Source organism: Gouania willdenowi, chromosome 17 (genome assembly GCF_900634775.1).
Source record: "Gouania willdenowi chromosome 17, fGouWil2.1, whole genome shotgun sequence".
Classification (NCBI taxonomy): Eukaryota; Metazoa; Chordata; class Actinopteri; order Blenniiformes; family Gobiesocidae; genus Gouania; species Gouania willdenowi.
Window position 1 is genome coordinate 1,634,790 of NC_041060.1, and position 27,934 is coordinate 1,662,723.

A 27,934-nucleotide genomic window follows, 5' to 3' on the forward strand; every position below is an offset into this window, starting at 1 on the left:
TTTATTTTCATCTTGTATATTTCTCTGTAATTTTGTGTGTTTTTGGAATCATTCTGCTTTTTCTTCTTTCTTGTTAGTGTATTTTTCTGGAATTTTATGAGTTTCTTTTTTCACATTGTTGTCGTTATCATTTTGTGCAGTAAGAAAATCAGACTGAGGGCTGCATGTGGCCCCCAGGCCACCAGTTGCCATCAGAGCAATTATGTAAGTTTTTTAAAGTTGTCAAAAGTTAAAGAATAGTTCACTTTTCCATTCCACTGCTGGATTCTCCTGTAGAAACACCAGCATGACCTTCATGTCTGGAGTCCAAAACAAACACACTCACAGAATCTAAAACAGTAGAAAACACTAGAAACACATGTTTGAGTAGAGCAGAGGTAGGCAAACAGCAGGGCCACAAAAATGTGTTTATTTGACTGGAGGATCATCACATGATCAACATTTAGAATAATCAGTGATCTGAGCATTAATACAGGAAAGAACAAAAAGTCTTTATCTTAGTTTTTGTGTATTTTTCAATCATTCTGTGTATGTTTGTTGTTGTCTTGCTTGTTGTTACGCATTGTGTATTTCTGTTGTCCTTTTGTGTATTTTTTTGGAGTAATTTTTGTGTATTTCTGTTGTCCTTTTGTGTATTTTTTTGGAGTAATTTTCGTGTATTTCTGTTGTTGTTTTGCTTGTTTGTTAGTATTGTGGGTTTGCAGAGTCATTTTTTGTGTTTTTTTTGTCTTTTGGTGTACTTTTGTTGTCATTTTCTGTAATTTTGTATATTTTTCTGAGTAATTTTGAGTATTACTGTTGTCATTTTGCTCATTTTTGTAGTATTTTGTTGTGTTTTTTTTGTGTTTTTCTTTTGTCTTTTACTGTATTTTCCTGCAATGTTGAATCATTTGTATTTTTTTATGTATTCTTGCTCTTGTTTTGTGCATTTTTCTGTCATTTTGTACATTTACTTTGGGGGCTGCATTAAATTAGACGGAGGGCCGCATGTGGCCCCTGGGCCGCCAGTTGCCTATGTCTGGAGTAGAGAATGAGTGTAGGAGAAGAAGAATCTCAGGTAGTAACCTTTATTAAGAACACAAAGAAGTAAAAAAAACCAAATAAAGGCACGGGGAGGAAGCGAGTGAGGAGAGAGATAACAGCAGAGAAAGGTGGAGGAAGAGGAGGAAGAGGAGGAAGAGGAGGAGGAGCAACACAGAGTAAAAAGAAGCAGAGCCACAGTGCTGCACACACACATATCACTCTGAGATTCTAGAAAGACACAAGCTGAAGGAAGATAATCTGGAGAAAAGAGAGAAAAACTGAATAAAAGAAGCTGTTTAGTTTAGTTTAGTTTAGTTTAGTTTAGTTGTTCAAGTCTTTACATTGTTTACTAGTGAGAACACTAAACCAGTGAGACTGACTGGGAACCAGTGGAAAGGCACCCATACTATACAGAGAGAACTCAGCCAAGAACCACCAAGCACCATGGCCGACAACGTGACTGGAGAACCCAACAACGCCACGAGGAGAGATGAGATGGACTGGGGCTACGAGGAAGGTAAGGTCAGATACATCTCTGTGGTCACTAATGTCTGATAAATCAGCACGCTTTGCTTTAGATTATAATATTATCAAATAAAATACTTTATTTGGTTAATATATGTATAAATACATGTGACAAACTCAAGGCCCGGGGGCCAAATCCGGCCCTTTAGACAGGGGCGTCAAACTCATTTTAGTTCAGGGGGCCAAATACGGAGCAGTATGTTGTGGGCCACATACTGTATGTCACGCAGGAAAACAAGTCATTTCAACATTATTGTAATGTGCCGTAGTTTACACGTCTACATTAAATATAAAATACGTGAGAAACCAACAACAGGGAGAGATATCAGTCCCAACAGGATCTTCACTTTAAATTTCCTAGATAATGCGACTAGTTTTTATTTAATTAAGGAAAATATTATGTAATCATTTGAGGAAAACTGAAGGATTTTGTTAGAATTTTGAGTTTTTTCAACAGTTTCACATTAAAAATGATTGAAATCATGTCTTCTGGGCTGAAATAAATGCTCTAAAAGGACGGATTTGGCCCCCGGACCATGAGTTTGACACACATGCTTTAGAGCATAAAATGCGGCCCGTGGGAGAAAGTCAAAATTACAGAGAAAATTATATATATCACAGTTTTCCTGTGCTAATGTCACATGACTGCAGATATTTTTAGTCTCAAACTGAATTTTTTTTCCAAAATCCTGTAATTTCTCACAAAATTGCCCTAAAGTACACAATAATTGTCCCAAATCTAATGCATTTGTTAGTGAAGATCCTGTAGGGACTGATATCTGTCGCTGTTGTCGGTGTCTTACGTTCTTTATATATTATTTACATGTGGAAGTGCAAACTAAGGCTTTAAGGCTTTTTTTTTTTGAAAATGCATTTTCTGACTCGCTTGTTCCTGTTTTTCAGGGTCTCGGGACTAAAACCTTAGAAATATTATTTAAAAAACCACGTCAAGGTTGAATAGAACATTTTCTATTAATTAATAATAAAAAACTAATAAATAAATACATTTCATGGACAAAAACCAGGTGTAATATGTTCAACACTTACTTTAGGTCTCAATCACATGACAAATAAACATCTGATTTTCAGTTATTCAAAAACATTCTGGAATCATCAGTGGGTTTTAAATATATACAAGAATCCTTTTTATTTTGCAAGAATTTAGTTGATCATATTTGTCAACATTTAAGATGTTTTGCATGTTGGGCTTTAAAAAAGTTGCACACCTGGATTTTAATCGTTCCAGGAAGTTCATTTTTTCTTTTTTTTCTTTTAATAATTTACAAATATTTCATTATTTTCAACTTTTTTCAGGAATTTCACTTGGATCTCCTGACATGTTTTGATTGTCAACTGTCAGTCTTCCCCAGAGGCGTCTGCTGTTAGGGTTAGGAGCTCAAAGCAAATTTCCTGAAAAAAGTTGTCTGAATAAATGAAATATTAACATAATATTTGAAAAGGAAGACCAAATGAGATTATTAAAAACAATTTAAGGTGTGCAACTGAGCACAACGTGCAATATTTTAACAAATTTGATTAACTAGTGAAAAGATTCTTGTATGTATTTCAAAGGCACTGATATGTCCAGAGTTATTTTGAAATATTTGAATGTTTATTAGTGACGTGAATAAGGCCTAATGTAAGTGTTCACAGGGAAATAAGATGAACTGATGGCCCAGATTTTGCAAACGTCGACACATAAAACACTGGAAAAGATTTCCAATCAGCGAGCTAACGCTAATGCTAACACTAATGCTAAACGTTTGAAGTCAAATTACATCATGAATTAATGAGGAACCGTTCACTTGTGTTTGTCCTTATTATTATCACATTAATGAAGAGGAAATATGGCTGATTAATGCTGGTATTGACTGATCTAGACAGAAAATCCAGAGTCCGACTTAGACCAAGACCTTTAAAATGTTGTACAGAAACAAAACAAAAAACCCAACCCTACTATGTGTATGCATATAATATGAAAAACAATTATGATAAACAAATGTAAATTAAAATGACAAAGGAAAATGACACATCCTTGTGTGGTGTGTGTTTTAAAGGGCGTGGCTGTAACTGAGTCGAGGTGAGGAGGACGATAACGCTGTGTATTCAGTATAAAGTGTAAAGATTATTGGATTAAACCATTCAATGGGAGATACCATTAGACTAAACATGATTATCATCAGCGAGGTCACATTAAAACAACACAATACAACTATTTATTACATAACTAGTGCCACATTTCACACAGATGTTCTCCACATGTTAAAAACAATCTGATCTTGTAAAGATTTGTTTGTGTTGTTTTGTATTTTTTGCACTGATTTCTGCTGCCTGACGAGCGTGGAGGGACGTACACTGGTACTGAACGTGTATGTTCTGTGTGTAAGTATAATTAGTGATATGATAACATTTATAAATGTTATCACTGTGGATCCTTTTTCTTGTTTTGGAGTCATTTTGTATATATTTTTGTTTATTATTCTGTTTTTTGTGATCATCTTGTATACAGTTTGTCTATTTTGTAGTCATTTTTATGTGTTTTTGGTCCTTTTGTTTGTCGTGGTTGTTGTTTTATATATTTTGCATTATTTTTGTAGTTGTGTTGTCCCTTTGTGTATTCATTTTTTATTTTGTGTATTTTTCTGTAATTTTGCATGTAGTTTTGGAGACATTTTGTGTACTTTTCAAGTCATTTGTATAATTTTGTTGTCATTTTGTGTATTATTGACGTTGTGTTGTGAGTTCGGTAATTTTCATTTTAATTGTCATTTTGTGTTTTTGGAGTTTGTATATTTATGTTGTCCTTTTGTGTGTTTTAAACATTATTTACGTAAAAATGGAAACAGAATTTTTTGTGTATCCTTTTTGTGTGATTTTTGGAGTCATTTTGTGTATTTTGCGATTGCTTTTATTTTGTTTGGTGATCATTTTGTCTGTTTGTGTATTTTTGCTAACATTTTGTATATTTTTCTAATATGTTTGTGTATTTTGCAGTCCTTTTGTGTGTTCTTGTCGTTGTGTTGTGTGTTATGAGTATGGTACTTTTTATTTTAAATGTCATTTTGCTTATCTAATGTCAGTTTGTTTATCTATGTTGTCCTTTTGTATAGTTTTCTTTTACTTTTACTTTTGTGATCATTTTGTGTGTTTCTGCTCTCTGTTTGTGTATTTTTTGCTGCAGCTTTGTATATTTTTCTGCTATTTTTGTGTATTTTGTGTGTTTTTGGGATAATTATGTGTATTTGTTGTCAATATTTGTGTTTTTATCCAAGCAATAAGTATATTTGCTACAGATTTATTTATTTTAAATAGAAAAACAACACTTTAAAACATCCTTAACATTGAAACATATGGAGAAAGAGTGAGAAACAATATATCTTTTCATATTAATCCAACTAAGTCAGTTTGCTGAGCTGCCACACGATCCGTTGAACCTTGACGGAGAAACAAAAGACTACTTTGTGTTTCAGAGCAGAACTTTGTATGAGGAGCTTAAAAGGATTCCTCTCTGTGGGTTTGGTTAAAAAAAAAAACACGTCCTACGCCCAAAGTAACTGGAACTTAACCTCAGGGTTCCTTTACATGAGTTTGGCTAAAACTGACCCAACAAGATGCTGTAAGCAGTGATTATTTACCACATTTTAAATACCGTACACACACACACACACACACACACAAATGTGACTTATATGGTGAAACTGTGTGTGTGTGTGTGTGTGTGTCTTTACTAAACTGTTGTCAAGTGTTTGGTTGCTGAGGAAAGAGAGAATGTGAGTGAGGAGTGAATACTGGGCGAGTGTTAAAGGGGCCGAGCTGCACTTTCCAGGAAAAACAGGGGCCCACACATCTGGTAGTGTTCCTATAGTGGAGTGTTTCTCAAACTTTGTTGCTCAAGTACCCCCTTTTTCATATTTCTGAATCCAAGTACCCCCTTTTTCATATTTCTGAATCCAAGTACCCCTTTTTTCATATTTCTGAATCCAAGTACCCCCTTTCTCATATTTCTGAATCCAAGTACCCCCTTTTTCATATTTCTGAATCCAAGTACCCCCTTTCTCCAACGACAACGTTTTCCTTAGAAAACTATTTACTATTTAAAAACATCTATAGAACATAATCAGAATGAACAAGTGATAACACACATTTTAAAGAATCTCATTATGTAAATAAGTGAAACAGTGTTTACTGCAGTGGTTCCCAACCTTTTCTTTTTTTGGATCGTACCTACATTTGTTTGTCTTTTAGCAGAATTACATCAAAAGTATTTTGACAAATGATAAATTGGTTTAACGCCATGGAAGATTCCATTTTAAATTTTGCAGAGGATCCAGATCAATAAACTGTTTCAAAAATGGAAAAAACCTTTTTTCTCATCATTGGCCAAATTTCAAAAATTCATATCTCGGTTTGTAATGGATCAATCTTTATGAATAGTTACATCTTTAATCACCCCATCGAGTTTCATAAAGATTCCATATTTCATTTAGATCTTTTGAAAAAATTGTATTGTTATTAATTGGGATATACTGTACATTTATTCCAAACTTTTAAAATGTCAATGATCACGGTACTATGATCAGGATCATTGATCCAGATAACGAACCAGATTTGGAGGAAGATCCTGCAGAGACTGATATCTGACATCAAAGGGAATTATTGCTTTGATATTATTGGTGCCGTAGATATTTTATCATTTATTTAATTGTGGAAGTGCAAACGAGACACAATAATGACTCATTTACTCATCTGTGGCCCACCTCAGATAAACTGTTCTGTATTTGGCCCCTGAACTACAATCAGTCTGACACCCTGGTTTAGTTCTTTAAAGATTGTTCTAGATTTGTGCAGTTGAGCTACGGTTTTCTCCAGTATTTGTCCATTCTGGCTTTAAGAAACACAGATATTAAAGATGTGAACCTGCTTTGTGTGTGTGTGTGTGTGTTGTCACTGCTCTAGGTGTAGAGTGGGGACTCCATTTCCCAGCAGCCAACGGTGAGTACCAGTCCCCCATTAATCTAAACTCCAGAGAGGCCCAGTACGACCTGTCACTGCTGGACGTCGGTTTGTCTCCGAACTACGTCGTGTGTCGAGACTGTGAAGTGGTCAACGACGGACACACTGTTCGCATCCTTCTCAAGTCAAAGTCAGGTGTGTTAAATCAGACATTTTTGGGTTTTTTTTTAAATCATTTTTTTGTATTTTTCTGTCTCTTTAGGGTTTTTGCAGTCATGTTTTATGTTTTTGGTAATCTTTGTCATTTTGTGTGTTTTGGGGTCATTTTTGTATATTTCTGTTGTCTTTTTTTTGAATCATTTTTGTCATCCTTTTGTGTATTTGTGCATTTTATACCAGTGTTAGAAAACAACACGTCAGGTGACCAATGAGACATTTTTGGGGGTTTTTGGAATTATTTTTGTGTATTGGTGTTGTCTTTTTGTGTATTCTTTGGTCTTTTGGGGTTTTTTGGAGTAATTGTTTTTAGTTTTTGTAATGTTTTTGTGTATCTTTCTGTCATTTTGTGTGTTTTTGAGTCACTTTTTGAGTATTTTTGTTGTCCTTTTGTGCATTTTATACCAATGTTAGAAAACAACAAGCCAACTGTTCATCGTCTGACTCTGCACGCTTTTCCCACAATGCAATGGGGTTTTCTTTCCGCTGTTGCCAGTGGTTACGGGTGGTCCACTGCCCAGCGATCATGAGTATGAGCTTCACGAGGTGCGTTTCCACTGGGGTAAAGAGAACCAGAGAGGGTCTGAGCACACTGTCAACTTCAAGGCTTTCCCTATGGAGGTAGACACACACACACACACACACACACACACACAACCTTGACCTCCACCAAACACACTGTTCATGTGTTTGTAATGAATGAGGCCTGCATGGGGTTCGTCCTCCTTCAGATAAAATATTTTGTCCTTGAACACAAAATCATTTATTACCAGTTTTTATCGTTGCTGAAATGTGACGCTGTGTGACATTAATAACACACGGTCAGTCAGTGACGTTGTTCCAGACTGATTCAAGATTTGTTTTAGAAGTCAAAACTAATCTATTTTCTAAAAAAAAAAAAATAATAATAATATGTCGCATTAGAAGAAGTTTTATTTGACATGGTTAAATGCACAATAATTTAATACTAATTTAAGTCGTTTGTCATCTTTGTATATTTTTGTTGTCCTTTTGTGTATTTGTCTCTTTGGTGTTTTTGGAGTCAAGTTTGTGTGTTTTGGAGTAATTTATGTGTATTTTTTGTTATTGTTTTGCATCTGTTGGAGTCGTTTCGTGTATTTTCTGTCATTTTCTGTGTTTTTGCAGCTATTTGGTATATTTTTGTTGTATTTTGTGGTTTTTCAAATCATTTTTGTGTATTTTTGTTATGCTTTCGCATATATTTCTGTTGCTGTGGGGTTTGGAGTACTTTTTTATGTTTTTGTGGCTTTTTCTGTCATTTTGTGTGTTTTTGGAACCATTTTGTATATTTTTGTCATATTTCTGCATTTTTCAAATCATTTTTGTGTATTTTTTGTTGTGCTTTTGCATATTTTTCTGTTGCTTTGGGAGTAATTTTTGTGAATTTTTCTAACAATTTGTGTATTTTGGAGTCATTTTGTGTATTTTTGTCATTGTTTTTCATTTGTTGGAGTCGTTTTGCGTATTTTCTGTCATTATCTGTGTTTTTGGAGCCATTTTTGTATATTTTGTTGTCTTTAAGGAGTTTTCAAATAATTTTTGTGTATTTTTTGTTGTGCTTTTGCATATTTTTCTGTTGCTTTAGGGTTTTGGAGTACTTTTTTGTGTTTTTGTGCCTTCATCTGTCATTTTGTGTGTTTTTGGATCCATTTTGTATACTTTTGTTGTATTTCTGCATTTTTTATATTATTTTTGTGTATTTTTGTTATGCTTTTGCATCTTTTTATGTTGCTTTGGGGTTTGGGAGTAATTGTTGTGAATTTTTCTTACAATTTGTGTATTTTGGAGTCATTTTGTGCATTTTCTGTCATTTTGTATATTTTTTGAGCCATTTAGTGCATTTACTTTATGACTGCACAAAGTTAGCCCATTGCTACTTTACATCAACTATGAATGAAATCTAAAGTTGAAAAACACTTTTCAGTTTGTCGTGTAAACAACGTTCCCATGGACAGAAGCATTTGGTTTGTTCACCTGTGGTTGATCTAAACTCTAAAGTGTGTGTTTGTGTGTAGCAGAGTCAGCAGCAGCTGATGGCTTCTCTCTCAGAGTTTACTGGTGCTCTTTGCACCTGTTCTCAACAATAGGCTCTCAGTCCCAGGTTGTCCTCACTCGTCTCCTCTCTGTGAGTGCAGCTCCATCTGATCCACTGGAACAGTACGCTCTTCAACTCACTGGACGACGCCCTGGGAAAGAAGAACGGAGTCCTCATCATTGCTCTGTTTGTGCAGGTCAGATTCTAGAGTTAGTGTATCATTACTGTTTAAATGAAGATATATTCAAACTCAACATACAGGTGGCCCTCAGTCTAATTTTATGTAAACGTACAAAATGACAGAGAAAATACACAAAACAAAAGCAAGAATACATTAAAAAATACAAAAGAATTACAACATTACATGAAAATACAGTAAAAGACTACAAAAATAAACAAAATGACAAAATTACAACAGCAAAAGTCTGCATACCCACAGTAGTAACAAACAAGCAAAATGACAACACAAATACACAACATGACTCCAAATAACATAAATTTTACAGAAAAATACACATGAGGAGAACAGAAATGCACAAAATTAAAACAAAGGTACACAAAAAAAGAAGAAAATAACAAAAAATTACTCCGGAAATCCATAGTGCAACAGTAACGACAATAGAAATATACAAAAATTACTCCAAAAAATGCAAAATGACAACACAATACACAAAAGCCCTCGCTGTGATAGAAGTTTCCCACCTCCGCACGAGAGGGAAAACATTTATTACGTCTTTTTCCTTTTCCAGACTAAGATCATGAGCATTATCACATCCTTCACAGATAGTTTTTTATTTTCTTTAAACAGATAAACTGAAGAATGTCTGATTATATTGTTTCAAATGAGTGGAAAAGTTACACAATGTACTTTTGTAGTACAATCTGTGAAACTATCCTAATAACAAAAACAACTATCGAGGCTATTCCTTATTATTCTCATTTATCTCAGACGAGGAAACGACAGACCAAACTAGACGTTCTGTGTTTCTAACCCTGAATGTGGCTGATCCTGTCATACGTTAGAGTTCAAATATTATCTGCTTCACTGGTACTTGAGTCTCACTCATGAGTGACGTGATCTTTATCCTGTACAGCAGACATGGACGACTGATGGCCAGGGTTGAGTCCAAAAATACGCTAAATAAAAACTCCACAAAGCTGTAACAAAAACACACAAAACGAATCCAAAAACACATCAAACAGCAACAAAAACACACAAAACGGCATAAAAATACACAAAATGACTCCAAAAACACACAAAACCACAATGAAACATACAAAAGGACCCTCAAAAGACACCAAAATGACAGAAACACAAAAAATAGCAACAAAAACACACAAAACAGCAACAAAACACACTAAACGGCAACAAAAATAGACAAAATAACACCAAAAACACACAATACAGCAACAAAAACACACAAAACAGCAACACAAATACACACAATACAGCAACAAAAACACACAAAACGGCAACACAAATACACAAAATGACTCCAAAAGCACATAATACAACAACGAAACACACAAAAGAACCCCCAAAACACAACAAAGTGACAGAAACATACAAATTAGCAACAAAAACACACAAAACAATAGCAAAAACACACAAAATGACCCCAAAACTGGTCAAAACAGCAAGAAAAACAGACAAAATGACCACAAAAATGCTAAAAACAAAAACAAAGACACAAAACAGCAAGAAGGATGAATAATTCCAAAAACACACTAAATAACCCCCAAAATGCACAAAACAACACAAACACACAACATGACCGCAAGAAAATACATTAAATAACTATAAAAAAACACACAAAATAACTACAAAAACATAGAAAACAACAAGATAATGTAAAAAAAATGACAAAAACAAACCCTAGTTCTTTCCTGTATTAATGCTCAGATTGGTTGTTATTATAAATGCTGACATAAATGTTGATCATGTGACCCTGGGATCAAAAACAATCACATTTTTATGGCCTTGCAGTGATAAAAGTGGCCCATCTCTGCTGCACAGTGTTACATTCTGTCTATTGGGTGGTCACTCTAATTAAGCCAACACAGGAACATTTTGATGAACTGTGGGAACCCCGAGAAAAGCCCCACAAGCACAGGGAGGAGAGGTGGAGGCAGTCAGTCAGTCAGTCGTCTCATAAATGAGTCCATTTAGAGGAAAAATAAAGTGAAACACCTGCACAGACCAAGAGAAAAACTACCATAGAAACCACAGAATACTGAATATTAATAATAGCTCCACAATCATCAGAGCATGACCATTTTTCATGTAATGCATACATACAGAAAAACACACAAAATGACTCCAAAAAACACACAAAACCACAACAGAAGTACACAAAAACACACATAAAGGCAACAAAAATACACTAAATGACTCCAAAAACACATGAAACGCAACGAAACACACAAAAGTTAGAAAAAACCAAAAAAAAAAACCATCTAAAATGTGTTTGTTTGACTGTTTGAATCAGGTTGGTAAAGAACATTTGGGTCTAAAGGCTGTTACTGAAGTTCTGCAGGACCTTCAGTACAAGGTGAGATGTAAAATAAACACAATTCTCAGATCAAAGGTTGAATAATCCAGTAAATACATACAGTATCTTTTGTTTTCCAACAGGGGAAAAGCAAAATAATCCCCTGCTTCAATCCTAACACTCTGTTACCTGGTAAGTGTTGAAGGAAAGAGTGGAAATGCAAAATAATGAAAACTCAAAATGCAAAATACAAATGTTTGAAATTATATGAAATGATTTATTATTAGTTTTTTTCTGTGTATTTTTGTTGTGCTTTTGTGCGTTTTTCTGGGTTTTTGTGCATGGTTTGAGTCATTTTATGCTTTTTTTGGTGTCGTTTTGGTGTCATTTTGGCGTGTTTTCAATCATTTTGTGCATTTTTGTTGTCTTTTTTGGACTTTTTTTGTGTTTTTATTTTTCTTTTATTTATTTTTCCTGACATTGTCTTTGTTTATGGAGTCATTTTGTGCATTTTTGTTGTTAATTTGGGTTTTTGGAGTCATTTATCTGTATGTCATTGTTTGTGGTGTCATTTTTGTCTATTCCTAAGTCATTTTGTGTGTTTACCCTTTTATACATTTTTGTTGTTGTTTTGAGTTTTTGGACTTATTTCTTTTTTGTACATTTCTTTCCTTTTATTTATTTTTCTGTCATTTTGTTTGTTTTAAGTGTGGTCTTGTGCATTTTTACAGTCATTTTAGGGTTTTAGAGTTTTTTTTCTCTGCATTTTTATTGTGCTTTTATACATTTTTGAGTCATTTTAAGCTTTTCTGGTGTCATTTTTGTTTATTCCCCAAGTCATTTTGTGTGTTTTTGTTGTCTTTTTAGACTTTTTTGTGTTTTTATTTATTTTTATGACATTTTGTTTGTTTACGGAAGTTATTTTCATACATTTTATGTATTTTTTCTGTTATTTTGTGGGTTTTCTTTGAGACTGCACAACATTAGACTGAAGGCTGAATGTGGCCCCCAGGTAGCCCGTTGCCCAAGTCAAGGCCTTTGTGAATTATGGCTGACGTTGCTAACCTTGATGCTAACCCACCACCACAATAAATGCAAACCCTTCGACTTCCTTATTTGTGACATTTTCTCCATCAAACTACTGTACATTCTGCTACTATTGAGATTTATTGCTGTGCCTCAGGTTTGATTTAGTGCAGTCAGGGATTCCTTCTACAAACATTTACTTTTGTCATATGTTGGTTATTGATAAGTCACCTGTATGTATTAATCTATTGCACATGTTCTCAGACCCATTACTGAGAGACTACTGGGTGTATGAAGGATCGCTGACCATGCCGCCCTGCAGTGAAAATGTGACCTGGATTCTGTACCGTTACCCTCTCACCATCTCACAGCTACAGGTGAAACACTAGCATCAAGTAAAAACATATTCACTATTTTTACATCACGTGAACAGTTGAGCTTCCACAGGCATGAACAACAGAACTGGACAAAATGAATCCAGAAACACACACAATGAACACAAAGATAGACAAAATGACTATAAAAACACACAAAACAACAACAAAAACACACAGAATTTGAGAAAAATACACTAAACGACAACATGATACATGAAATGACTCCCAAAATACACAAAACAACAAAGATATACAATAAAAACACACATAATAACAGAGAAATACAGAAAATGAACCCAATTATACACAAAACGACAACAAATACACACAAAACCAGAGAAAAATATACCAAATGAAAACAAAAGTACACAAAATAGCTCCAACGACACATAAAACAACAAAATTATGCAACAAAACCACACCGAATAACACCAAAACGCACATAATGACAGAGAAATACACAAAAATAACTTCAAGAACACAAAATGAACCTAATGATACACAAAACCTGACAAAATTAGAGAAAAATATACCAAATGAAAACAAAAATACACAAAATGGCTCCAAAAACACACAAAATAACAAAATTATACAACATAATTGCAGTGAATAACACCAAAAACACATATTGACTGAGAGAAATACAAAAAAACACAAAATTTGATAAAAAATACACAAAATGGCTCCAAAAACATGCAAAGCAACAAAATGATACAACAAATCCACACCGAATAACACCAAAAATACACAAAATGACAAAGAAATACACAAAAATTGTTTCAAAAACACAAAATGAACCCAATGATGCACAAAACAACATAAAATTAGAGAAAAATACACCAAGTGAAAACAAAAATACACATAATGACCGAAATAAACACAGGTACAGAAAATGTACAAAGCTGCTGAACCAGAATATTAATATCATATATATGAAAAGGAGGACCAGGCCAACAGTTTGCATGTTCTCCCAAAATGATGTAGATCTCAAAATTGAAATTAGGACAGAACATTTATTTGCTGTTGTTCATGTGATAAAGAGATGGATCCATCTTTTATGCATGTGTCATTAAACCAAGTGCACCATATCTATAAATATTAACCAACAAGCAGATAAATATTTGTTCTCATGCTACATTAACTAGTGCAGAAGTTTCCCGCTGTGCAGATTCCAACATCCGGCTCTTACTGACGCTAAAAAGCAGTTGCTATGCTAACAAGCACTTTTTCACCCTAACAGGGTCCAATAAATCCTCTGCATGTTTGTTCTGATTGAATTTACACAAGAACAGGAAGTACATTCATGTTTCCAGTAGTCGCTACATCTGTTAACCTTTAGGATTAGAACATATGCAAAAAAAGTTTTCAAACGTTTTCCCAAATTAAACTGTAAAAAATACAATTTTTAATATAATGTACAGCAGAGGTTGGCAACTATTATCACAGCTGGGCCACAAAAATGTGTTTGTTTGATCAGAGGGTCACATGATCAACATTCACGTCAGTATTTAGAATAATGAGTGATCTGAGCATTAATACAGGAAAGAACAAAGAGTTTTTATTTATTTTGTGTTTTTCTCTCATTCTGTGTATGTTTGTTGTTGTCTTACTCGTTGTGAGGTATTTTGTGTATTTCTGTGGTCCTTTTGTGTATTTTTCCTGTAAAATATATGTTATTTGGAGTTATATTGTGTATTTGTGTTGTCATTTTGCATCTTTTTGGAGTAATTTTTGTGTATTTTTTTGTCGTTTTGCTTGTTTGTTAGTACCAAGTCATTTTTCATGTTTTTGTTGTCTTTTTGTGTACTTTTGTTGTCATTTTCTGTAATTTTGTGTATTACTGTTGTCATTTTGTTCATTTTTGTCCTAGTTTTGTGTTTTTCTCTTGTCTTTTATTGTATTTTCCTACAATGTTGTAATTATTTGTAGTTTTTTAATGTATTATTGCTTTTTTTTTCTGTATTTTTCTGTCATTTTGCACATTCACTTATTTTAAGCGCCATAAAACAGTGATTGTACTGTAATAAAAAATGTTTTTTGGTGCTCAAGTCATGTGACAATAGTCTTCCTTTCAAGGCTACGTTATTGAGATTTTATAATATATATAAAATCTCAATAACGTAAAATTTATATATATATATATATATATAATAGTTTTCTGCTGACTAACATATTACGTTAGTTTCATGTCACAGATGTTAGTTCTACCTCAGGTGTGCAGTAGAAGTTTCCAGTGAACTGGTTCCAAACTTTTGAGACTTTAGGTTGGTTCTTCTATTGTTGCCTAATCCTTCTACACAGTTCATGTTATGGTACTGCAGGAAAAATGAAGCAAAAAGTTGCCACGGGCCTGATTTTATCATGAATTTACAACATTAAACAACGTGTCGACGCAAATTTGTGTCGTCACCATTATTAATTATGTTATTAATAATTTTTGCGTTATTGTTAATGTTACACACATTGTGGATGGCGAGGATCTTAAACTCCGCCTATGGATTAGAAGCATTAACTGTATGTAAAAATTGTAGAATAAATATTTGAAGCCTGTTGTGTTTAAATGAATCATCTTTGCGTCTGTAGATCGAGGAGTTTCGTAGGCTAAGGTCACATGTGAAAGGGGCGGAGCTTCCAGAGGGAAATGATGGGATGTTGGGAGATAATTTCCGTCCCACTCAGCCCCTCAGTGACCGGACAGTACGAGCAGCCTTCCAGTGACGCTCTACTTCAACTGCAACGTCACAACTACTGTGGGATTTACATCGACCAATGGAGAAGGTATAGCATCAATACAATCAGATTAAAAAACACATTTTATATGAATAGAAAATATAAAGTGCAGAAACAGACCTAAGCTACTACTGAGCCACCTTGTGTTTTTAAGCCATTTTGTATGTTTTTTTCAATTTTTTTTACGGAATTTGGTTTGTTTTTGTCGTCATTTTGCATTTTTTAACTCATTCTGTCCGTGTTTTTGTTGTCTAATATTTTTGAAACAATTTTGTACATTTTCCTCTTTTTTTTGCATATTTTTCTCACCATTTTGTATATTTTCCTCTTATTTTGTGTAATGTTGTCACTGTAATTTTGTACATTTTCCTTTCATTTTGCATATTTTTGTATGATCCTTTCATTTTGTATGGTTTGTTTTCATTTTTGTGCATTTCACTTTTATTTTGTGTGTTTCTTTGGTCGTTCTGTGTTTTTTTTGACTCATTCAGTATTCATGGAGTTGTTTTGTGTATTTTTTTTTGTCTGATATATTTTTCTTTTTATGTGTTTGTGTCAATTTTGTGCATTGTTGTTGTAATTTAGCATATTTTATATTCTTTTTGTGTATTATTGTTGTCATTTTGCATTTTTGTTGTCTGATATTTTTGAAACATTTGTGTATATTTTCCTTTAATTTTGTATGCATTTTTTTTTTTTATATATGTTTTTGTGTCAATTTTGCGTATTATTGTTGTCCTTTTGTATAATTTCCTATTATTTTGTGTATTTTTGTTGTAATTTTTTATATTTACCACTTATTTTGTCTATTTTGTCATAATTTTGTAGATTTCCTGCTCATTTTCTGCACTTCTGTTGTCATATTGTACATTTTATTGTATTTAGTGTATTTTTTTCTGTCACTTTGTATGTTTTTGTTGTCTTTCTCTGTGTTTTTTGAAATCTTTTTGTGTATCTTTCTGTCATTGTGTGTGTTTTTGTTTTAATTTTGTATTCACGGTTTTGATTTAGCACTGTTAACTTTTACAAAGGGAGTTTTTAAGTCCCCTGACAGCAGAGCAGAGTGGATCAGGCCCTGGAAGAACTAACCTAGTTCATCAGATAATCAAGGACGAGCCATATTAAGAGAACATGAGGTTTTAAGGAGATTCTAGATTTAGCTTAGCAACATTCAAGGCCAGGACAAGAGATTTACACCTCAAAGAAGAAGAAAGATAAGAAAAGATTATAAAAAACTCAACAAATCCAGAGAATAACAAAGGAATAAAAACACTTTCCTTCATCTTAATCTTTAGTTTTCCATCATTTTAACAAGATGATGATGATATTCAAAGATACACAATATTTTAAAGTCTCTTTAAAGTCAATAACAAAGAGTTCTTACAGAATAATTGTATAAAATCTTGTTGTTTTCCTGATATCATTTAAAATAAAGAAGAAAGGGTGGGTAAAAGAGGAGGTATGAGAGGTGGAAAAGTACCGTAAGTGGAACAATAAGGCCACTGTTTGTAATGGAAACTGACACTGATGTGATTCTAGCTGAAATAGAACTGTGGGACGTAGAATTCAGAGAGGAAAGAAAACACACAGGTAGGAAAGTAAAACGACACAGAAAACCAAACTGTAATAAAGTGTTTTTACTTGTGTTTCTTTGCCAGACAAGGAATCACACGACATTTTTATGTTGTAGTTTGTTGTTCCTGACATTCCCAGTGATATCACCTCACTCTGACAAACATTTCGTTTTGGCTCAATTTGGATGTTTTTGTGTAAACCCCAAAATAAACATCAGCCATTGTTTGACCATGAAAACACAAAAAATATGTTGAGAAGTTACTTGAGTTTTTAGCTGTAAACACAAACTCAACCTTTTCAGCCCAATTAGTTTAAACTGGCAAATAATGGACATGACAAATAGTGAATATAAGTATGAAATATGGTGAGAAGAGGTTAAAAGTGACAATAATGGGTCAACTTGCTGTATGTACGTATGTATCTAATTCGGAATTCGTTGTTATTAGTAATTCCTGAACTGAGGTTTACATAGAAAACTGGTTTATTTGGCTTGAGTTAATTCTGCTTTAGGTCTGGGGTGAGGAAGGCTGTGATTGGACAGGAGGAGAACATGACGCATCACGTCTATCAGGAAAAACACACAACAAACCGTTCATTGTTGACTGTAACACACGTGAGAACTGCTTTCACTTTTATTCTGTAGTTTTGAAGCAACATCTCAACCATAACACACTTTGGTTCATGGAGCGGAAGAGAGATACGAACTAATCACTAGTAAATAAAGAACAGTAAAACTTTAAAAACAATAACCAGGAATAAATGTTTGCTTCCTGGTAAAGATAGTAGCTCTAACAACTGATAAACCTGGTGATATTACAGCCTGTGCAGCAGAACGTGGACACATTTACTCCATCTCTGGGTTCTAGTGTCACCGTCTGATGAATCCTGTTCTGTTTGCTGATCTCTGTGTGTGTCATAAGTCCATGTGTCTGTGTTAATGTCTACATGTTCATGCCTCCGTCCATCTTCTTTTGCATTAAATCCATGTCTTTTAAAGCTCTTATTAAATAGTGTTGGCTCTCGTCCGGGGCGCCATGTTGGATTACGTCGTCATCGCCGCAAGTCGCACATGCGCAAAACAACTGGAATTAACTTAAAGCGGCTTTAAGTGTTGTTAACTGTTCACAAGAAAGAGGAATTATTTAGTTCAGAATTAAAAATGGAATAAACCAGCCACTTAATTTGGAATTAAGTTTAATTCGGAATTAAATTAGCATGAGGAATTAAGTGTTTACAAGGTCCAGTTAAAGAGGAATGAACTTTTATTCTGCTTTAAAGAGGAATTAAAGCTCCCATGTAAATGCGGCCAAGGTCTTGAAAATGGGAAAATTTGGCAGAAATGGGAGTAATGTAGCAAAAATGCATTAAAAGAAGCAAAAATATGGCAAGAAAAAATGGGTTAAAAATGGAAAGTTTGGTGTAATTGCAGAAAAAGGGTAAAAATAAGCAAAAATGGACTCAAATTGTTCTATATATATATATATATATATATATATATATTCTTCATTTTTTGAAGGTATCTGGTGACCCCCTCCCAGTGTCTCATGACCCCAAATGGGGTTGTGACCCCGATGTTGAGAATCCCTGGTCTAATGGACTCCACATTCCACAATGCAATACACCACACTTTTTATTAATCTATGAGACCTACACTACGTCTAAATTATCTGATAAAAACAAATCGTCTCCTGCAGCTTTAACACGACCAAATATAACAGCTGATCAGCTGTTACCCCGATTATGGTTTATGTTACTATTTTCAGTTAAATGAGTGGAGTCTAATCTAGGTAGTGTCTCTGAAACATGAGATTAGTTCAAACTAAACCTTTAAATTAGACACAGCTGTGTCTGCCATGATACGTTTGTTTTCAACCTCCTTCTTCTTCTTCTTCTTCTTCTTCTTCTTCTTCTTCTTCTTCTTCTAATCAAATCCATACTTTATTTATTTTTCATATTTTCAGGGGCTTGAGGATGAGGTGTGAAGGAGAGGAGAAGGATGAATTGGTGGACGATGGAACTAATGATCTCACCCCGTGACAGAACGCTTCAGTGTGTGTGTGTGTGTGTGTGTGTGTGTGTGTGTGTGTACTTAAATACACAATCAATATATTATGGTCATACCAGAGATGTGCAACTGTTATTACAGCAGGGGACACATAAATGTGATTGTATCTGGGCCACGTTATCAACATTAATGTCAGCATTATGTGACCAATCTGAGCATTAACACAAGAAAGAACAAAGTGTTTAGTCAGTTTTTCTCTCGTTATTGTGTGTTTTTTTTTTGTGTATTTAGGTTTTCCTTTTGTGTACTATTCTATCGTTTTTGTGTTTTTTTGGTCAAAATGTATATTTGAGTTTTTGTTTGAGGTTTTTTGTTGTCATTTTGGGTATTTTTGGAGCCGTATTGTGTGTTTTTGTTGTCCTTTTGTATCATATACGAGTGTTTTTGTGTATTTAGGTTGTCCTTTTGTGTGTTTCTGTAGTCGTATTGCATATTTTTATTCTTTTGGAGGTTTTTTAATTCATTTTTGTTGTCATTTTGTGTTTTTACTTTGGGGGGGGGGGGCACATAAATCCAACCAAGGGCCGTATGTGGCCCCCAGGCCTCTATTTGACCATGTCTGATCCAGATATGAACAGAACACAGTATTTTACTGCACTTGAGATGAGCTGCAATTTTCTACACTTTCTACATTATTTTCATCAACACGACACAAATGTTTTAGCATTCTAATAGAAAATGTGATTAAATACTGTAACAAGTGGCTTCAGCAGAATAACTGTAGCGTGGAGCAGTGATGTATCATTAAAATGAAAAAGATCAAATAAAATCTACTCCATAAATCAATGGTGGTGTGTGTCTGTGTCCAGTTTAGTTTGATTGGTTTTGGTAATTTAATATAATTATATATTTAGTATACTGTATATATACATATATATATATATATATATATATATATATATATATATATATATATATATATATATATATATATATATATATATATATATATATATATATATATATTGTTTGCATTTGTTCAGTTGTTGTTGGATCAATGAAATTTGATGAACTTTAATCTAATTGATCCAAGTCAACTTAAATTAGGTTTTTCAAGGCAACAAGTTTGTATATATTTTGTAAGTACAGTAAACGTGTTTATTTTTTACAGTGTTCTTGTCTGCACGCAGGTTTGCCTCATTCCCTAATATCCTCCCTCCACTACTTAAAGAGTCACGAAACTGAGTTTTTTTTAGCTGTGTCTGGGCTGGAGAAAAAAATTATATATATATATATATATATAATAATTTATTTTGATTATGGGCGTGGCTCCTGGAGCTACAATCCCATGGTTTCACATCGTCACTGAAGCTACATTTGAAAAGAGAAAACCACCATGTTGTGGTCAGGAGAACATGATTATATTTAATTGATTGACTGAGGATTTAATTTCGAATATGAAAACCAAAACAATAAATACATTTAAAAAATAAACTAAAACATTTATACATAAGACATCAAATACATATATGAAAAGGAGTGAGAAGAAATATAACTTACTGTATATACGCCCAGCATTTCTTTAATGCCGTGGTTCTCAAACTTTTTTTGGCTCTAGAACCTCCCTTCTCTCACTTTTGAATCCGACTACAACATTTAAGAACAGTATGAAACAACATCTATAAATCATAATGATGGAATGAAAAAGTGATAACACACATTTTAAAGAATCTCATTTTGTAAATAAGTGGAATTAAACAGTATTTAGTGACTCCTGAATAGTTTTTTTAATCATTTCCTGTCACTCCCTCCTGATGTGGAACCAACACTGAACCTTGTATTTGGTAATTGAAAATTGACAAATACATTGTAATTGTAGCAGCTTTGTTCTAGAACTCCTCCTAGGCTATGAATGCAGCAGTAATGACATGTATGTCATCTCATAGGGACAATGTATAGGATGTGCAGTCGACCTTTTTTGGAGCCAAAATGTCAAGGTCAAGGTCAAGGTTGCATCAAGTGTCAAAAAACTAAATTTACCATATCTCTATGAATATTTATCGTACAAGTTTGATGCTTACATTTATGAAAAGTTCATCTCAAGTGGAGTATTTTATGTAATAGGACCGAAGCTGTACGACCTACCAGTATAAAGTTCGGTAGGGGTCAAAGTTCATGACATCACAAAAAAATAAATAAAAAAAGAAAGAAACTTTGTTCCTCATGTATAAAGCTCATCTGGAAAGTTTATCAAACAATTTGCAAAACAGATTCACCAAGAGAAAAAGTAGATATGAACTAAAAGCTACTGAGGTTTTTACAAAACCCAGGTTTCAATCGACTGTAAAGGAAAGATGTACAGTATCTCAATCCAAGGAATCGCTCTGTGGAACAGTTTGATTGTAAAATGAAAAGTCCATTTATGTGTTTAAAAAGTATGTTAAATTATCAATGTTACAGAAATATAACACTGCAGAGGATCAGATCAACTTCATTGTGTATTTTGTGTTTTGATGTCTTGTAATTGATAAGACGGCTCAAAGGAACTGGACTGTAAATCATTTTGTGTTGATCGGGGGGAAGACATTATAAGTTTTTACTTCTTTCTGCTCCTTTTCATTCGTGTAAATGCTGTTGTTGCATTTTTTTAAATGAATGAAATAAATAATAAAATGAAAAAAAATGAAATGAAGATAAAGGTTGTCATTTTTGCCAATTTTCAATTTCTAAATACGTATTTGTCTTGTGAATATACGGTAGGTCTGGCCTAGTTTCCTATGATCCTGTGTGTTTTCCTTTCATTTAGTGTGTTTTTGTTGTGTTTTTGTGTGTTACTGGTATTAGTGTTTTTCTCTCTAAGTGTGTGTGTTTTTGTTGTCATTTTTTGTATTTTGTTGTTGTTTATCTGTTATTTTTATTATTCAGTGTATTTTTCTCTTGTTTTGTGTTTTTGTTGTTGTTTTGTGAGTTACTGGTAATATTTGATATGATTATAATTTTAAAACCCCATATTTTAATGCTTTCATTTATTAATTTCTCTCTCTCAACTACCCCCCCTGTAGTGCCATCGCGTACCCCTAGGGGTACACGTACCGCCATTTGAGAAACACTGCATGAATGACAATTTTCCTTGTAACCGTACTAGATGCTAAATATATAAACAAAATGTTATTGCACTTTTCTACGTCCATTTATTAATTTCTCTTGCACAAATAAGTAGATGTTTCCCTGCATTTTTCACTAGATTGTAACCAATAATTTTTAAATTATGCAGCAGTTAAACATATGTCAGAATATAACAGTGGATAATCATTGACAACTCTTCTAATAACCAGCAGGAGGCGCTATTGTAACATGAATAATATGAGTTTTGCAGGTTAAAGGCATATTTGCAGAAATCTTCACATGAACAAAAGCAGATTCTGCAGAAGCACCAATTATAAAACTGTAACACTTATAATAACTTATAATTCATTAATTCGTTTTTATTTTAACTTTATTTATCCAGATTAGTGATTGAAAACTAATTTTTATTTGCAAGTGGCAGAAGATAATAAAAATACAAAGAAATAAGATGATTGAACAACTGCAAAATATATAAAAGTAAAGTACAAATATTTTCATAAAAGACAACAAATAAACAAGTATAAGATATGGGGCGCCTTTTGTAAAGTTGCGCATGTTAAAATAAACAGCAACTTTTATCAACATTTAGCAACCAACCCTGTTAAAAGAACACGTGAAATTTTTTTAATGTTGCCTTTGACCAAATTTACAGCCATATTTGTGAAATTTGTGATTTTTTTTTCTTGTAAACATATGTCAATGTTATAACTAGATGTTAAATCTAAATCTAAATGGTAAATGGTAAATATTAAATCTAAAAGTTACATTTAAATGCAGCTATCTAAATCCTAAATCTAAAATCTAAATGTTCGTGGTAAATGTTAAATATGAAATGTAAATCTAAATGTTAAATGTTATATCTAAATCTAATTGTTAAATCTAAATTATACATTGAAATATAAATGTTAAATCTAAATCCTAAATGTTAAATCTAAATCCTAAATGTTAAATCTAAATGTAAATGTTAAATGTTTAATGTAAATGTTAAATATAAATGTGAAATCTAAATGCTACATTTAAATATACATGTTGAATCTAAAATCTAAATGTTAAATCTAAATGCTAAATGTTCAATCAAAATGTTACAGGTGAAACAAAATATTTAGCTAATATGCAAACATGATTTGTTGCTAAATGTTGCAAAAACTTGCTGTTTATTTTAGCATGCACGACTTTACAATCCCGCCCCGTAATGAGATACCTAAGTATATAGTATACAATTGTTTTTTGTCTTTTTTTTTTTTTAGTTTTTCTATTTTTTACTGCATCATGTTATGTCATCATTTGATATGATTGGATGTACAGAGTTACAGAAATCCTACAAATGTATCATAGAAATATAATAAACATGTTTTTATCATATGTAAATGGATATAGTGAGTTTGTGTTTCTACTATAGCACAGAGAATGCGTGTCCATCTATTGCTGTGGTGCAGTGCAGTGAAGCATCCAATGGAGCTAAAGTGTAATTGTGTCAGAGCAAAGACCCAGAAAACATTGAGACATAGATGTATTAAGACAGACAGAGACACACACACACACACACACACACACACTAAGAGTTCTCTATCAAAGCTTTCTAACATGTATTAGTTCTGTTTGACTCCCAGATGCTCTTAAGCCTTATAATGTTTTTAAATCATATTTTTATTCAGGTATATTGAGCTGAACCTCAGCAAAAAGGTCAAATACTGGTCAGCATTGGTAGAAATCAATAAATAAAAAAAATACAGTATCTGTGATGTTTCTTCTCAACATAAACAGCTGCAGAACACCTGGATTATGTTATTGATTCCCACTGACGTTATTCACAGAAATCAAAACTAAATAATGCACAAGATTTTTATCGTACAGTTTTTAATAATTGCACAAGTTTGTATTAATGAGACAAGAATAATTCCAAACCATCGTGTTCTTCTCTCCAAACAGGTGTGTATGTGTTTAACTGTGTCAGGGATGTACCACTTTTATCACCGCGGGGGCCACGTTATTAACGTTTATGTCAACATTTAGAATAATGAGCAATCTGAGCATTATTGCAGGCAAGAACAAAGAGTTTCAGCTATTTTTGTGGTCGTTTTATGAACAGTTTATTTTTCTATCATTTTTGTATATTTTTGTTGTTGTTTTGTAAGTTTTTGTTGTTTTGTAAGTTTTTTGTTGTACTTGTGTATTTTTGTTGTGTGTTTTTTTTAATGAATTTTTCTGTAGTTTGTTGTTTTGTAAATTTATAATATTTTTTTGGAGCCGTCCTGTGTGTGCTTTCGAGGAAAAAATGTCATTTGTATAATACAGTAATTTTTGTTTGTAATTGGGAGTCGTTTTCTGCATTTTTGTTGTTGTTTTCTGCATTTTTGCAGTTTTTTTTCGTGATTTTGCTTTTGTTGTTGTTTTTTACATTTTTGTGTTGTACTTGTGCATTTTGGTTTTGTGCGTTTTTGTGTAGTTCTTTGTTCTATTTTGTACATTTTTGTGTATTTTTTTCATAGCCGTCCTGTGTGTTTTCACTGTACAAATTTGACTTTTGTTTATTTTACTGTAATTTTGTCAAACTACTGGTATATCGGGCATCGATCCGATACTGTACCAATAAACTCATATACATGAAAGTTTGCAATACCAAGAATCGATACCTATTGCATCCTATGGGTTTGTCATTCCTGTTTGTATTTGTTGCAACAAGCACAGATCAAAATTAAAATCCGTCTTCCAATTCATTGCATTTAGCTTCATAGTTTTCTATGTTTGTGGTAAAATTATCGCTACTCGGTATCGGCAAGTAGACAATACAAGATTACAATTTCATTTAGCAGACGTTTTTATCCAAAGACACGTACGACACGAGTTAACGGTTAACTTGTTCAACATCCCACAGTGATGATCCAGGATGGATTTTAACCCATGACTTAACCGTTTCGTCACCACCGTAACAACACATACCCAAGTATCGGTATTGTATCGGTTTGGGGAAAAGTGGTATCGATGCATCCCTACTTTTTATACAAAAAAATCAATAGAAAAGGAAATGGTTGAGATGTCACCCAGTGTACTAAAATCTGACATTAAACAGTTTTTGGAGATTAAATATTGTATTTTAATCTTCTCCTGAAAGAGGAAATAATACTAAATAATTAGTATTAAAGTAGTTAGCTGCACATGAACACTTCAGCAGTGAAAAGCACAGTTATATTCAATATATTACTGTAGTTTTGCGGCTTCAGTGGCGGATGTTTCATTTCAAAACAAATCAAAGCTTTGTTTTCTTTTTTAATAAATCTGTGAAGTTTTATGTCCAATACAATATAAAGTGGAACAAATGTCAAAAGCATTTTTTTATATTGAATGTATGCCAGAAAATAGAACACACACACACACACACACACACACAGACGCGCACACGCACACACACACACACACACACACACTAGCATTTAAGTGCATTTGAATTGATCGCAGAGCAAAAAGAGAAAGAAATGAAGGTTGTGCAGCAGAGCAGGAGGAGGGGGGATGGGACTGGGTTGCCATGACAACTGCCATAATAATCATTGTAATGATTGATGTGCTGCGCTCTGTTTCTTCATGTTTGGACTCACTGTGTTTCTCTCTTTATGAATGTGTGTGTGTGTGTGTGTACAGTAGATTGTCTTTTCTATAACCATTACTGTGTCATGACGACATGTTCTAATCATACATTAATGAATAAATTAATAAATAAACATATGGCTGAGAACGTCTTTGCCACAAGTCTAAACAACGTCAAAATTTGGTAAAAAAGTGAAAGATGAAAAGTCTGTTTCTGGCCGTTGTACTATGAACTCAATATATAATTTAGTTATTGATTGATTGATTCTCATAATATAATAGCTAATTGTGGGAAGCTTTGTAGTCAATATATTTTTATTTTTATTTTTTGTTTGGCTCATTTGATCCAAATCAGCCCAAATAAAAGGGTTCAAATTGTTCTGCTACTTTCCCCAAATGAGAAATCCTATTTTTAACGGCTATTTTTGGGACACTTGGACCAAATTCACTAAATCTGGACCTAGTTGGACGATCCAATGGCAACTACATTTCAACGATATATTGGCGCTAAATTTTGACAGTCAAGAAAAACAACCAATCCCAGTCAATTCCAAATTTTGGTTAATTTTTGTCTTTTTGATTTTGTTAGAAAATAAGGGGCTAATGTTAGTTAGAGGACTATATTCACTCAATAATTGTTTCTTCTTACCAAAAGTATAATTTTATGAGTTTGGGGAATGGACTGGGGTGATTTTAAGACCTTAAATAATACTCTGCTGTGTATATTGACAATGTTATGGACGATCTTGCACAAAATGACTCCCAAATTCAAAATATTTGACTTATTTCCTCACTTTTTGTCGGCCAAAATAGATTTAGAAACGACCCAAATTGTTTTGTTGAAGATGTGTCTCATTGTTGACATTTTGGCTCTAAATATGACGTAATCTTATGACATGTTTTGACTGTTAACTGCCAGTCTTCCTCAGAGGAGTTCTGCTGATTGCCTTTGATGTTTCCTTTGAAGTTTCACTTGACTTCCACGACAATCGAAAACATGTCAGGAGATAAAAAAAAATTCCTGGAAAACCTTGTCTGAATAAACGAAACCTAAACTTAACATAATGTTCAAAAAGAAGACAAAATGAATCTCACTGGAACTATTACATGGAAGTCAAATTAAACTTCAAAGGAACCATCAAAGGCCATCAGCAGAACTCCTCTCAGGAAGACTGGCAGTTGACAGTCGAAACTTGGAGGGAGATAAAAAATGACTGAAAAACCTTGTCTGAATAAGCGAAACCTCAACTTAACGTACTATTCAAAAAGAAGACAAAATGAATCTCGCTGGAACTATGCGATAAACACATTTATTTTAAAATTATGTGTTTTTGATAAATCGCTAAAATCTTTCTCAGGGGATATCACTAAAATGAGCCCAAAAAACCCAAGAATAATTTTCTTACTAAAAAAAAATACAGTTGTGTTTTGTTTTACTATGGGGGGGGAGGGGTACCTCCCCATATAAGGCCCTTTAGAGATATGACTGTTAACCTAGTATGGAACAAGCTTCCGTTTCCTGTATAACGGAATAAAAGCAAAGATAAAGGATGAATAATAATAGAGGAATAAGAGGAGTATTTATCAGGATGTGCCTCGTGTTTCAGAGCCTGCATCAATCTCTGTGTGTCATTACATTAGAGCATTCAAGCATTGGTTGGTCTGTGTGTGTGTGTGTGTGTGTGTGTGTGTGTGTGTGTGTGTGTGTGTGTGTGTGTGTGTGTGTGTGTGTGTGGCATGCCACAGTGTCATAACAATACAGCCCTTGGAATATACTGACCATAAATTGCTCTATAAATGTTCAAATGGATCGCATCAACAGCTCCACACAGGATTTTTACTGAACTAAGAAACAAATGCAACAAAGAAAGTAAGAATCGACTCCGCATGTCATTAGAATATAAAGTTTTATTTAGCAGGTAAAGATAATGTGTTTGTATAGATCAGAGGTGTCAAACTCATTTTAATTCAGGGGCCAAAAACGGACCAGTTTGATCTTAAGTGGGCCACAGATTTTAGGTGGGAAAATTAGTAATTTATTCATTTTTGTGCTTCAACGTATGAATAAATGATAGAATATGTACGGCACTGATAATATCAAAGCAATAAGTGACAGATATCAGTCCCTGCACAATCTTCACTTTTAATTTATTTGATTTTTTGACCAATTTTCATGTGATTTGGGGAAATTTTGTGGAATAATTTCAAGACAATTGCAGGATATTGGAAGAATTTAGAGTTATTTTAA

General features: G+C 33.4%; 1 protein-coding gene across 2 annotated transcripts; it reads left to right on the plus strand.

Moving 5' to 3' along the window:
• Positions 1–1,199: 1,199 nt before the first annotated feature.
• Positions 1,200–19,247, plus strand: ca8 (carbonic anhydrase VIII). 2 transcript variants are annotated; one of them, XM_028473778.1, is made up of 9 exons: positions 1,200–1,540; positions 6,511–6,696; positions 7,214–7,338; positions 8,874–8,969; positions 11,263–11,325; positions 11,409–11,457; positions 12,556–12,668; positions 15,252–15,446; positions 18,935–19,247. In XM_028473778.1, exons 1-8 carry the CDS (start codon positions 1,468–1,470, stop codon positions 15,384–15,386), a joined length of 840 nt encoding a protein of 279 aa, XP_028329579.1. In that variant the 5' UTR covers positions 1,200–1,467; the 3' UTR covers positions 15,387–15,446; positions 18,935–19,247. The 2 variants fall into 2 exon arrangements, with proteins under 2 accessions (XP_028329579.1, XP_028329578.1); XM_028473777.1 differs by having other exon boundaries at positions 1,201–1,540; positions 6,505–6,696.
• Positions 19,248–27,934: the final 8,687 nt, after the last annotated feature.

Bases quoted from the DNA above. Each gene is read 5' to 3' on its own strand.
- ca8 (XM_028473777.1), top strand. From the start codon at position 1,468: ATGGCCGACAACGTGACTGGAGAACCCAACAACGCCACGAGGAGAGAT. The intron at 7,339-8,873 runs GTAGACACACAC...CTGTGAGTGCAG, and splicing joins TCAAGGCTTTCCCTATGGAG to CTCCATCTGATCCACTGGAA. The intron at 11,326-11,408 runs GTGAGATGTAAA...GTTTTCCAACAG, and splicing joins TGCAGGACCTTCAGTACAAG to GGGAAAAGCAAAATAATCCC.